The sequence below is a fragment of the Electrophorus electricus genome, chromosome 1 (assembly GCF_041902795.1).
Source record: "Electrophorus electricus isolate QZ-2024a chromosome 1, ASM4190279v1, whole genome shotgun sequence".
NCBI lineage: Eukaryota > Metazoa > Chordata > Actinopteri > Gymnotiformes > Gymnotidae > Electrophorus > Electrophorus electricus.
This window is the reverse complement of record NC_137497.1, coordinates 37,137,006-37,149,970: the sequence shown is the minus strand read 5'-3', so window position 1 is coordinate 37,149,970 and position 12,965 is coordinate 37,137,006. Positions and strand designations below refer to the sequence as shown.

General features: G+C 46.1%; 1 protein-coding gene across 2 annotated transcripts in view; it reads right to left on the bottom strand.

The window, feature by feature from the left end:
- Nucleotides 1-12,965, bottom strand: part of ek1 (eph-like kinase 1) — a 58,369-nt gene that overhangs the window by 9,508 nt on the left and 35,896 nt on the right. For both annotated transcript variants that reach the window (XR_014124720.1, XM_035526318.2), the window contains exons 8-11: nucleotides 12,496-12,604; nucleotides 5,252-5,319; nucleotides 4,595-4,720; nucleotides 4,239-4,424 (exon numbers count right to left, since the gene is read on the bottom strand). Coding sequence is in view for 1 of the 2 variants with exons in the window: in XM_035526318.2 (XP_035382211.2) it covers nucleotides 4,239-4,424; nucleotides 4,595-4,720; nucleotides 5,252-5,319; nucleotides 12,496-12,604 (489 nt within the window). In the remaining variant the exon portion in view is untranslated. The remainder of the gene's footprint in view (nucleotides 1-4,238; nucleotides 4,425-4,594; nucleotides 4,721-5,251; nucleotides 5,320-12,495; nucleotides 12,605-12,965) is intronic.

Sequence of the window (12,965 nt, the reverse complement as noted above, 5' to 3'; positions counted from 1 at the left end):
TTTTTGGAATCAGGTTTCTATAGCAGAACATGATAAAAGCGTTCTATTGAGACCAAAAAGACTATCACTTTATGTTCTATATTTAATTTATTTCTAAGTGGACAAAGAAGAATGGCTAGATAGTGTAGCAGCGCCCTGCCCCAACCCCACGACACAAACCCCCAGCCTCTATTCCTCTCCCTTCTACCTGCTGCCTGTTACTCATAGTGACAGCCCCTAATCAAAGCTCTCAATAACAGTCAGGCAGATAATTAGAGTGAGCCGTCCTCGGAGAATATCTTTGTCCAGAAATACTGTGAATGGTAATGAGTTCCTATGGAAAGACAAGGGGGTGATGGGGTATGGGGGGTGGGGGTGGAGAGAAAAAAGGGGGGAGAAGGGGTTGGGAGGGGGGGGGCAGGAGAGTTGGAGAGAAGGGGGTGCAAAAATCTCCAAATGGGAAAAGTGTTCACTTCTGCTCTGCGCAGGCAGCTGCCAGCACCACATATGGGGCCGAGTGGGGTTAGGGGGAAAGAGAGGTTCACACCTGCGTGTCACCGAGTGATTAAAAACGCTCCCCTGATTCTGCTGCAATAACAGCATGTCAATCAGAACAGCGCCAGCCTGTGCCCCCACCTGCGCTAAGACACTCCGACAGGACCGACTGCAGGGCTAATCCACCCTGTTTATCGTAGAGGGCTGATGGGAAAGTTTCCCTGCACGTGGCCCCCTGAGCCCCAGACACACCTCCTGCCATTATCACACATCAGCACGGGACCTAAAATTAAGCCCTGAGTCACCTCATCCATAAGCGTCAGAGCTGTTCCCTCTATCCTCCATGCTGGCCCTGGTCTCACTGCCTGCTCTCAGCTCTCTCATTACAGGGTGGGCATTTTAAGGTCAAAAGGAAATTACATAGAGGCGACACACATCTATGTTTACACAGTTCGTGTCCAATGTGTTCAGAGATGGTTATTGCTAAGGTTAAAGTCATAGCTGAATTAACTGCATTACATTGTTATTGTTCCCCTACACTGCCAGAGGACAAAGAACTACAGACCAATTTAACCCAAGAAAACCCCCCCCAATCTATCTCATTATAGAGTTCAATCCTTTTGCCTTGGCATGTGTGTGTGTGGACGTGAGTGTGTGTGATGTTCAGCTGAACTGGGCTTGGCACGAGTCTCCAAGCTTTCACTGTTAGTAAATCATAGTGGGTTTGTCATACTTGTTAGACAGAAAATCGCATGGGAAGCATGGCGTGGTCAGAGAGCCATCAAAATTAATTTGGTGTTAACAAAGCAGCGTGGAACAAATTTGCTCAGCGGTAAGGCAGCCCCATGTCCATATACACACCTCCTCTCCTCTACCTACTTACACAACTCTGGTCACCCTTGCAGCCAGTGGAACATAGTTGTGTTGATGACTGTGGCAGGAACACACACACACACACACACACACACACACACACATGCACTGCTCCCTAATGCCTCTTTTAGCATGATCAGATGAAGACACAGAGTGCATGTTTACATTTCATGCCTACAAAAGACAATTTCTTAAAGAGTGGCAGAAGACTGTGATCGGTTCCTTATGAAAATAGCTCTTCCATACTTGCTGGTTATTATGGCGTATGATTGATGTACAGTGAAGTGGCCAGTACTTTTAAGTGTGCTATATAATTACACTGTCTCACCTAATGGTACAAGGAGCGTGATTAAAACAGAACAATGAGCAGACTGGGTTCCACTGTGCAGCTGGCTAAATCTGCTGCCCCTAAGGACATGGCGTCTTTCTCAGTCAGAGCTTTAGACATCGGGCTCTTTGTCAGACCAGCACGCAAGTAACAGAGGCAACAAATGGAGTGCAGAATGTCTGAACATGATTTAAAATTGTTCTAAAATAGTGTTTTTATAGTGCACTATTCTATTCACCTGATTAGGAAAATTATCATTGTCAATTAGGATTTTGGAAATTAGGAAATTAGGAAATTAGGACAATTAGGAAATTGTCATTGTCAAGTGGTAAACTAGCAAACTGATAATCAAATAAACTCATTACTGAACGCAGCATGAATTTCGATGATATTTTTATGGATCTGTTTGTACTGCCTTTTGGGACACAGACCAATCCTTACCGGTATTTTTGATAGAAATCCACTAATCCGGGGCCTTCTCTGGTCTGGATCAGGAGCCTAAAGTAAAGTTTAGAGCGAAAAATAAACCTAGCGTGTTTTTTCGGCCCCCCTTCCTTTGTCCATACAGCAATCGCTGCTTCAAGGTCATAACCCCTCCAAACAAAAAACCCTTAAAACCATCAGACTCAGCGGACACCGATGCATGTGATCAGATTGGCGATATCCTACTAATCTCACGCTTAAGAGCACAATGGATTTATAATGGAGATGATGACAGCTCAGTGTTTCTGTTAAGAAGGGCTGGGGGATATAGGTCTATTCTGGTTCCATTCTTTCAGCTGCTGCCCCATTTGCATTACAATAAGCTCAATCATGGTCTAATTTTTCTGTCGAAGGCGATAATGATACAGCGGCTCTTTAAGCCCTGTGTAATGTGACAGCCGCATTTCATATTCCAACACAATTACGCTCCCGCTCTCTGTCTCCTCCTTTCTCTGCCTGTCAGCTAGCATAAACATGGGCCAGCCTCGCCTTTCTTCACACTTCCCCTTCTCCTTAAACGCTCCTCCGACTGTCAGAGGAGCAATGGCGCTCCCCTGGCCAGCAGAGGCGTTGGGATTGGCAGCTGGTTGCATAACATGCCGTGCCGGGGTCGCTGACCTCCCGGTCCCCCCCATCACCCCCCTGCCCCGGTGCCATCGGGCTGCTCCGTGACCTGTGAAATTACACTGACACTCGGCGCATGATTCTATCTGTCATATCGCACCCAATCAACATGCAGGCAGACAAGGACACACTTTAAACCCTGCAGCTGCGCACGTGCATGTGCAGCCTGGTCCTCGATGGGGATTGGCTAAGGCTGCCATGGGTGATAACAGGTATGCTGGGTGTTAAGTAACAAAGGGCCAGTCCTGTCAGCCTCGGGCTTACATGCATTCCCAGTGACACCTTTAATATATGTTGATGGCAAAGGTTGCTGTTAATGAAGGCTGCTAATCCGCATTACCGAAGGAATAAATGCGCCAGTACACTATGATGTTCAGAGTAGCAGTGAGTCATTTAGAGTGGTGAAAAGGTTACTCTTTCTCTGGTGATGAGAGAAAAAAACTGATTTGCAGTGCAACATTAATATAAAGTGTTTGGACAAATGTGAACTAAAAGGCCACAATTTGCATTAGTCACATTAGTCAGAGGAACTGACGGAGAACACTGGATGGCTTAATGCTTTGTTAATATACATGACTTTGAATATTCATTCTCTACAAAAATCCTACGTCCAATTACTTGTTTGTGCTATCAATATTTATGGAAGGGCCATGAATATGGATAGCCTTAAAAAAAGACAGTTGCACCGTTCAGCAGTAGACAGAGAGAATAAAAGCTGAATAGTGTCCTCCGAATGTGATGCACAATACATCTCTTGTAGAACACTCCATGGGAGGCCTTGAAGCATCTAACATCGCAAAACCTCAGTAAGCTGAAAAATGCAAGAGCAAGGTTCACATTGTGATAGCACCCATCATTATCACTGCCATTATCCCAACTGAGTAATAGGCACCAATTTTGGGTCCCTTGGTGTGCTGTTCATTAGTGCTAAATTCCTAATCTGTCCCATTGTAATGTAAAACGGGAGAGGAAACAATGTGCTTGAGAGACATTGGTTAAAAATTTCTCCTCTGTGTCTCTTTGACTAGAGACTCACTGTAGCTTTTTATGTGCTCGCCTTTAGAAAATCATCAGAGTGACATCTTTGACATTTTCATCTTTGACATTCACTGGTCACCTACAGTGATAATCAGCTATGATAAGGATAGTCTAAAGCCCATTGTACATCATTTGTATTCTGTTTAAGTAGGCCAGTTTATTACCCATATAGCAAGGCTCACATAATACATATTCATACTAATGAAATATTCATTTTGCGCATGCTGTTTATTGCTCAAGATAAGGCAAGGTCAAGGATAGCAGAGAAGGAAGAAAAAAATATTTGCACTTTACACATTTTACATCTGTGCTACAATTCATCAGATTTCAAGCAAAACATCTTGGGTGTATGCGTGCATGCGTGTGTGTGTATGTGTGAATTTATGTGCTCCGTGCGCATGTGCAAGCTGTCACTCACATCTGGTCACGACACCCTCCAGACGGATGATGTTGGGATGGTCGAACTGGCCCATGATGCTAGCCTCACTCAGGAAGTCCCGCCTCTGCTGCTCAGAGTAGCCCGCCTTCAGACTCTTAATGGCCACGTGGATCTCCCTTCTGCTGGGCAGTCGCAGGCGTCCGCTGCACACTTCACCAAACTCACCTGGGAAGAACCAGGGCTCAGTGCCATTTCCCAGCCTCCCCCCAAACCCAACCCAACCCCAACCCCCATCCCCCTCAACCCAACCCAAACCAACCCCAATGAGCCCCCCCCCCCCCCCCCCCCCCAACCAAATGAAACCCAACTCCAAACCCCAGTGGTCCTGTACTCACCGGCGCCAATCACCCTCTCGATGCGAATGCTGGAGACGTCGATCTCCTTAGCGAAGTCCCGCACGGCCTGGTTCGGATCCTCGTACGTGTGCGGGTGGATGTACGTCCTACTTCCAGGTAGCTGGACTGTGGCACGGGAGCAGAGGCAGCAGGAGGGAGGTTAATCGCGGCACGCTCGCCGGCGGCAGTGGCTGTCCGTTAGGGACACGTCTGTTCTCCCTAACGGACGGGCGTCCGCCATGTTCGCAACCTCATTAAGCATTGTCTTTGGCAGGCAGGAAATGTGTCATTAGAGAAAACACACATTAGGCAAGCGAAGTGTTCAGCGCCATCGTTTATCAGCAGACACAACGTGGGGAGCTGCGGGGGGGAGGCAGCTCACGGAGCCTTCACTCCCTGACAAACACTACCGCTTGCAAGAGCAACATGCTCTCTCTCCCTGAAGAGAAGGGCCAAGCAGCAATTACCCAACGGCTTTTCTAACGGGCGCAAGCAACTTCACTGGGATTTCGACTCTACGTTGGACGCACTCATAGCAGGTCCAGAGACACCAAGATGAGAAGGGCCATGATCTGTGGCTCCCAGCGCCTGGCTAAGGCCTCCGTTACTGGAACGCCACAGTCGGCTTGAGAAGGCGGCAATGTGACACCATCTCACCTCGCCCATGCTGGAACTGTAGTTTCTCCTCCTCGGGCTCCTGTTTGGCTTTGATGTAACCGCAGTGCCTGAAGCAAGAAGTCACAGCATGGATCACCCATACAAAGAAAAATATCCAAACAAACAAAAAAGAGCGACACTTCTGCATCAAGCTTTTAATGTTGATGCATGATTTCAGTACTCATAATGGCTGCAGTGCTGTCTTATATAATGGTTTCATGGTAGGCTGATTCTAGACCAGCTGTCTCATTTGACTCCCACATATATTAATTCATCGTCATAGTAATGATTCCATTGGTATTTTTATTGAGCAATATGCTGTGATATTGTAAAATTATACTATCAGGTCTACTGAGAATTCACAGTCATTATTTGTGTTATGTCCTCCTTTCATTCAAAAAAATACAGTCACTGAAAAAAGACTGCATGGAAAGGCCCCCTCCCTCTGACCCTGTGGTCCCTCTCATACACAAAAGGTCATGAATGAAATAACGCATTTGACCCTGACTATGGAAATTCATAAGGGAGTAAGGGCTTAAAACTGACGACTATGTTCATTATTGGTCTAATCCTCCCCACGACGGAGGCCATGACTCTCTCCCCCCTTCTTTCCTTTAACAGATCTCCCTGGCAGAAGAGCGATTATGGAGCCTGTGTGAGTAAAACAATAATGTGGTGAGACAGGAGCAGTCTGAGATGGTCAGAGGGATGGTCAGCGGAGGGGGACCCCACGCGGGCGAGAGCAGCCGCGCGTTCAGTGGAGCCTAGGACTCCCACAGGATCCCGGTTTAGCGCAGCCGAAACACACCGGCGAATGCTAACGCGCACGCCGCCCAGCATACCACAGCTGATCACAGAGAGGCGTTTGGGCGGAGGCTAGCCGTTCCCTCTGCCTTCTGCGCCGTGTGGCATTTGCTGCACAGCCTCGGACTCAGATGACTTCCTGACATGCGCTAGCCCCTGTAGCCAATCCTGACACTATAATTAGAATCTCTGGTTATAGCCAAGGACCTGCAGTCTGTCAGCATGACTGTGCGGTCTGTGCGGTGACATTTAATTATGTTTAGTCTGGGTATTGACTCGCCCTGTGTTGCTGTGTTGACACAGCTGATCGGTAAGTGTTTTGGGCTGAGCTCCAGAGCTCCAGAGACTACGTGGTGCTGGCCTAACTTTAGAGCCCCAGGCTGGGGCAGGCCTCTCACCCAGCCTGGGGAACTATTACATAATGAGGAGCCTGCTGATCTGGGCAAATCTTCTAATCATCTGCCTCTGATCTGGCCTGTTGCTCATCCCAGCACAGCTGGGGACTAGGGGTGTGGGGCTCGTTTGGAAGGAACATGGACCCGTCTGCCAGGGGTCTGGAGGTCCATGTGTGTGGTTTCCCCTTCAATGGTTTTAATGAAGGGAGGGGTGTGTCACAGGATCTCCAGAGAGACCCCACCTGTTTAGCATCCCCTATCCTACCCCTCCTTGCATGCCTAAGGCCTAGTGTGCATCTGTGCTCATCATACACACACACACACACACACACACACACACACACACACACACACACACACTAGTATCCGTCCCATGTGAAAAGCTCTATTAGCAAACATGCTTGCACAGAGCTGCAGGCTTTGCACACAGTCAGGGGAGGGGGGGGGATGTGTTTGATTGAAGCATGTGGTAATCAGGGAGGATAAATCGGCACTCCTACCAAACCACTCGCTCTCCGACCTGCCCTCCCACCCCCTGGGGTGCCAAACACAAACCCTCCCCCTGCACCTGCTGTACCCCAGGCTTGTGCGCTGATGAAACACTTCCCTGTGACAGAGGGGGGCCCAAGAGGTTCCACTTAGCAGGGGGGTGGGGGGTGGGGCTACGTAAATACGCTTGCTCCTCCCCATTCACTCAGATGCTGAACTGAGTGTTCACTGAAAAATGTGCTGCTATTGACGTGAAAATATCAGACAATGAACGTTTGGTTTGCGGTTAACATATTTCCTCTTCACCATCTATTTTGTAAATCCCCTTTGTGAGGAGATATAGACATCATGCCAAGCAGACCGCTGAGTGGCCTTTTGTCTTTGACCGAGTTTCTCTTGTTCGGCTTTCCTTTTTGTCTTTGCCTCTGCACGTCTCTCTCTGTGTGAAGTCCTCTATCTGCAGGTAACAATCACGGCAGGAGAAGGGGCATGCACGTGCTGACACAGGGTTTCAGTTATTCTTCCTCTGCGTGAATGTGTGATGTTCAACAGCTTGGGTCCACCACAGAGTGAGGGAGAGCGAGAGAGAGAAAGACAAGAGAAACAAAGAGAGAGAAAAAAGACAAAGCCAGAAACAGAACGAGAAAGAGAACGCACAGCTCATGGTTTTTTGTCCTTCAGAAGAATCGCGTCTATACCAAAACTACAGCAAAAGGAGTGATCTTATCTCTCCGCTCCATATGGGAAGCAATATCTACAAGTGACCCTACACAGCCATCCATTAAAGGTCTCAGCACTCTAATACACAGTTGGGCTGAGGGGTCTAATCAGCTCCCTGAGCCAAAACGCCTCTTTCCCTGGAGCCAATGGCACAGCGTGGCTCAGAGCAGGGAGGTGGGACACCATTAGTGTGCAGCAAGTATGCTGGACTTGCTAGATTTGCTGATCTTGCTGGACTTGTATGTGTGGTGAATGCATGAAAACAGGAGCAATTAGTTCCCAGCTCATACAGCTGGCTGGGGTTATGGCGTTTGCTGGTCAAAGAGAGATACAGCTTTTCCTACACAGAATGACAAGTAATGAAAAAAATGTTTGAAGTCATTTAATGCTTGGAACAAAGACAAAACCCATCTTTGTGAGAGCTCGTTTAAACCAAGGTAAACACAACCAGAACAGTGTTGAAAATTGTGTGTGAACATCAAAAAAACAACATTAATAAAATGTTAGTTGTACTAATGATTTATTTGCAGCTGAAATTAATCATGGCCAGCAGAGATTAAAGCTATTTGATGCTAATTAAGTGAAACAGTGTATCAATAATAGGATGTATTATGCATGAAAATGGTCTCATAGGTGTAGATGCAATACATGCATATCAAAGGCCATAAAGAGACAGATGTGATCATCAACAGATGTGGACTGTCTGGTGTTGGCCTGTGACATTGTCACACTAAGGATTTGTGTGTAAAGATAAGCTATAAAAATGGCCTATATACGATACAGATAAAAAAATACATAAATTTTATTCATGAAATATGTTAATGTATAATTTAAAATACATTAAATAAAAGTGTTTGGAGAAAAGTATCCCTGCAGACTCTCTCTCAGAGGAAGTGAGCCCAGCCCCCGGAGATGTGCCTTTAAACCTTTATCCCCTTTGAGCAATAGGGAATTGATTTCCGTCAGCCTGGCTCATAATGAAAGGAGGAAATGATGATGTCTTCGGAGTGAATCCACACTCCCATAAATCCGCAGTTCCTCAGAGAGGTGTTCAAGAACACTGAGGCCAGCTCTGGGCAGCGTTCATTACGCTAATTGAAATGCTAAAGAAACACAGAGGGCGTGGCGGGTGCGGCCTGCCCTAGCGGGGATCACACAGCATGAGCGCTTCAGTCCCAGCGCCCTGCTGGAGAAGCTTCCGCAGACGCCTCCGGATCCTTCCGAGTTGGAGTGAGTAGATGCATGAATGAAAATTCAATTCATGTCACGGCTTTTTGGTGCAGTACAGTTAGGGAGGCAATGAGAGAGAGAGAGAGAGAGAGAGAGAGAGAGAGAGAGAGAGAGAGAGAGAGAGAGAGAGAGAGAAACAAGATTAAAGGGTAGCTGGTTTAAGCTCCAACAAAGAGCACCAGCATAGATGGAATGGCCAGATGAATGCGTTTGGAAAAGTACAGACTGCCATAATGTTCACCCAACATCTGCCTTTTAGTATGTTTATGTCCTCTGGGAGTGCAGCAGTCCTCTCTTTAGCCTTTTTTTGTGTGCGATTGGTGTATGGGTGTCTGTACTGAAATATTCCTCTATTACCGCACACACATATGAAGTGATTACATAGTGTGAGTGAGGAGTGTTGTACAGTCACTAACCCCTGAGGAAATTACAGGTAATACCTGCTCTACATCAAGTGTCAAGGTCCCAGTAAGCTGCTCTATATGCGCACTATATCCGCACTGCTCTAACACACGGTGCACAATCACCAAGCTCATTCAACACCCTCCGTTCCGTCCCAGAATGTACACACTGATGGCACTTAGCGCTATTATACCTCCCGGCCCTCCATTCACGATTACATTATGCTGAGAGTTCTCCACCATGAAGGCAGCGGCAGTGAAAGATGTGGAATCGGCCTACGCTGACCCGGATGCTCGTTTTTTTTGTTTTTTTTAAAAACTGATACCGTTTCACGTCTGGGTTGATGGGTGCCCACATGTAGCCGTCCCGTAATGGCTTGACATGCTGCAACCTTTACTTCTAAAAGCAAGTGACTTATTTGGTCGCCTACATTGCAGCAGAACAGCCCCAGGCTGTGATGTCATCAGTGTCCTCCATAACGTAGCATGCAATTTCCTGTGCACCACTAAGGAACAATTCACTGCTTGGAGAAGCTGGAAGAATTTCATCACTTCCTTAGACAAGACCTGTGCAATAGCACAGTGTGAAGCACATATATCCCCAACAACATGGGCATGGTGTAGTTTGTAAAAAGTACAATGGTGTTTGAAACCCAAAACACACTCCTGACCACTCTACCCATCCCCAGTATAGAATTGTCATTATTAAAGTATAATTCACTATTAATTGGAAAATGGAAAATAGAGATTTCAATTCAAAGGGGAAGTGTCTTAAAAACCTGCATGAAAACAAGTATCAGAACACATGCAGAGTTATGAGATACCAATCAACATTAAACAAATAAAAATTTCACAACTTGTTAAAGTTGTTAAAGTTGTTAAATGTTGACAGTTGCATGCAATAATGACATAATCTACAGTGTTTATGAAAAAGATGTGGAAATTATTTCATTAGGAGCCTAAATTCATTGACTCTCCTGTTTTCAGGACACAGCAAACGATGTCACTCACAAATAATGTGGCTGCATGTTTCAATTAGAAAGCACCTGCACGCAACATGGCCACATTTAGCAAGCATGCCGGAACATTCTGTGGAGGCAACCGATCAAATGCCTGTTTCGGTGGAGGGTGACTATCATTCTCTAATTGTTTTCCCAAGGAAAGCGCGAAGTAGCGGAGCAGTGCAGGATGATGCGCCATCTGGAAGTGCTATCGGTAGCCAATCAAGGGGGATTTTCCTGCCTTACATTAGTGGTGAGAGAATGCTGTCATAAATTTCCATTTCTCAGAGCTCTGCTCCATGCCAAAACCAACCATACCTACAGACTCATTCATCCTTCTGTAAGACCAAAAGGTAAAATGAAAGGACAACAGACCTCTAAAGCAGACTCACTGTCATCGGACCCAATGGAAAAATGCAGGTATGCAACTCAGGCCTGTGTTTGCACATCAGAAAAGATGATATTTTATATCTTGCAGGTTGCTCTGGAGTTGTAATTGACACCCTGCCCAACCAAAGCTGAATCTAAAACCCAACATCCTGTGTTCAAAATGTCCACCAAAATCGAACTTTTCCCGTAATGAAAACAAAAAAAAAGAAATGTGGATTCATTGACCTAAAACTGACAATCCTGATGCTTTGTAACTGAAGGTCTCTCTCTCTCTCTCCCACAAGAGGTTGGAAACAGCTGACGGCATTCCAGAGCCTACATATCAAATAGCAGTTAGGGCGAGATGGAACCCTATAATCTGGTGGCTAGGTAGTGCGTGTGATTGAAGTGTTGGGTTGGGTTCTTCCATCGCGCCGGCCTGGCCCGGGTCTCGCTCCACTGCCTGCCACGGCATGTTAGGATCACAGCAGCCCCTGCTGTTCCACATCAACGTGAATCAAAGCTGTGTGTTTACTGCTTCCTAGAGGGTCTTTCCCTACACACACATACATCAACAACGGACAAGCCTCTGTGTAAATACTTGAGCTTTGCCACCGGTGACCGGGACAACGTCCATCCTGTGGGCCTACATAGATTTGGGAAGATGAAGAATTCAGCCAGAGCAGGCTAGCATCATGGAGCGAAATCACAGCCACTCAGAGGCCTTTGATAAAGATGGGGAAGAACAACAGTAAAGTAAAATGCCACATTGCTCTTTGATCGACCGAAAGTACATCAAAAGCCGATTGCCCCATACGCTACCTAACCTGCGATGGTCCTTTGTTCCTCCCTCTCTCTTTCTCTTTCTCTCTCTCTCTCTCATTTGCTTCTCTTCTCCATCTTGCTCAGTCATTTCTCTCTAATGGCCTTCATCGCTGTCAGCCCGGTAGCAACACGTTGCTTGCCTCCATCCATCCATTCATCATCTCTCTCTCCATCTTTTAGTCAGATCCTCAAGCGTTTGCTTTCATCTCCACAGGTTACTAACTGCAATCATGGGCCCTTCCGATTTTTTGGCTGGTCTTTTCATATCTTCATGAACATACAGGGACAAAGAGTGAAAAGGTACAAGCTTTTTTTTTTTTTTTTTACTTTCAGAATTTTTTTCTAGTCTTTCATAAGTGAGTGTCATGGCAAAAGAAAAAAGAAGATGCACACAAAAATAAGCTTGTAAGACATCTGCATATGCACATCCACATCCACACACACATGCACATATACACATCCACATAAATATGCATACACACATCCACACAAGCACCTTCATTGACACTTACATTCCATTATATTAGTGGCTGTGGTACTCAACTAGTAATCAGAAGGTTGCCAGTTCAAGCCCCACCACTGCCAAGTTGCCTCTGTTGGGCCCCTGAGCAAGACCCTTAACCATCAATTGCTCAAAATGTATTCAGTCATAATTGTAAGTCGCTTTGGATGTAAGATAAATGTAAATGTTTGCAAATTCCTAATTCTGCTAAAGAAACATTGGTCATGTTTGTCATAAGCTTCACTACTTTACAATTCTGCAGTTCACCACTTTGTTTAGACTAATGAAGTTATTTAAAAGGACTCTTGTAGTTTGTAACAAGTTTACAGACAGCAAAGTAAAGAGGTGGCAGTAGATGTTTCAAATATTTGCCCAATCTTGGAAACTGCACGTTAACTGGGGTAAAACATTGCACCATGTTTTCCTTAAACCCTGAGAGAGTGTTGAGTGAGGAGAAGCTAGAGAAGGAATAGCACCGTGTCCAACACGGATGCCTTCAGCCTCTTACCTGCCGCTGATCACGAAACAAGCCACCAGGAGGATGAGGAAGACGACACCTCCTGCTATGGACACAGCCAGGATCGTCTGCTGGTTCGGGTCCCCCACTGCCAACACGTCTACCAAGGAGACATCAGCCAATCACACACATTGATCTCCCAAGACCCCCCACTTTACAAATGACTGCAGTATATTATACAAATAAACCATTGTTTTTTCAGGACCGGTTTCTCATCTGTGAGTGATATTATTTATCAGAGAGCCCACTCCTCTTTAGGTTCTATGATCATTTATGCTGCATGTGTGACTGGTAGGTACATTTGTTCAGCTTAACAGTGATCCACCTACTACTCCATCAGTCACTGTGTGGAGCCAGCTTGCTTTAAATGTTTCTTAAAGGGGGCCTATTGTGTTTTTTCCCCATTTTTCTCTTTCTTTTGTGTGTTATGTACCTTTTTGTGCATGTAAATGGTCTGCAAA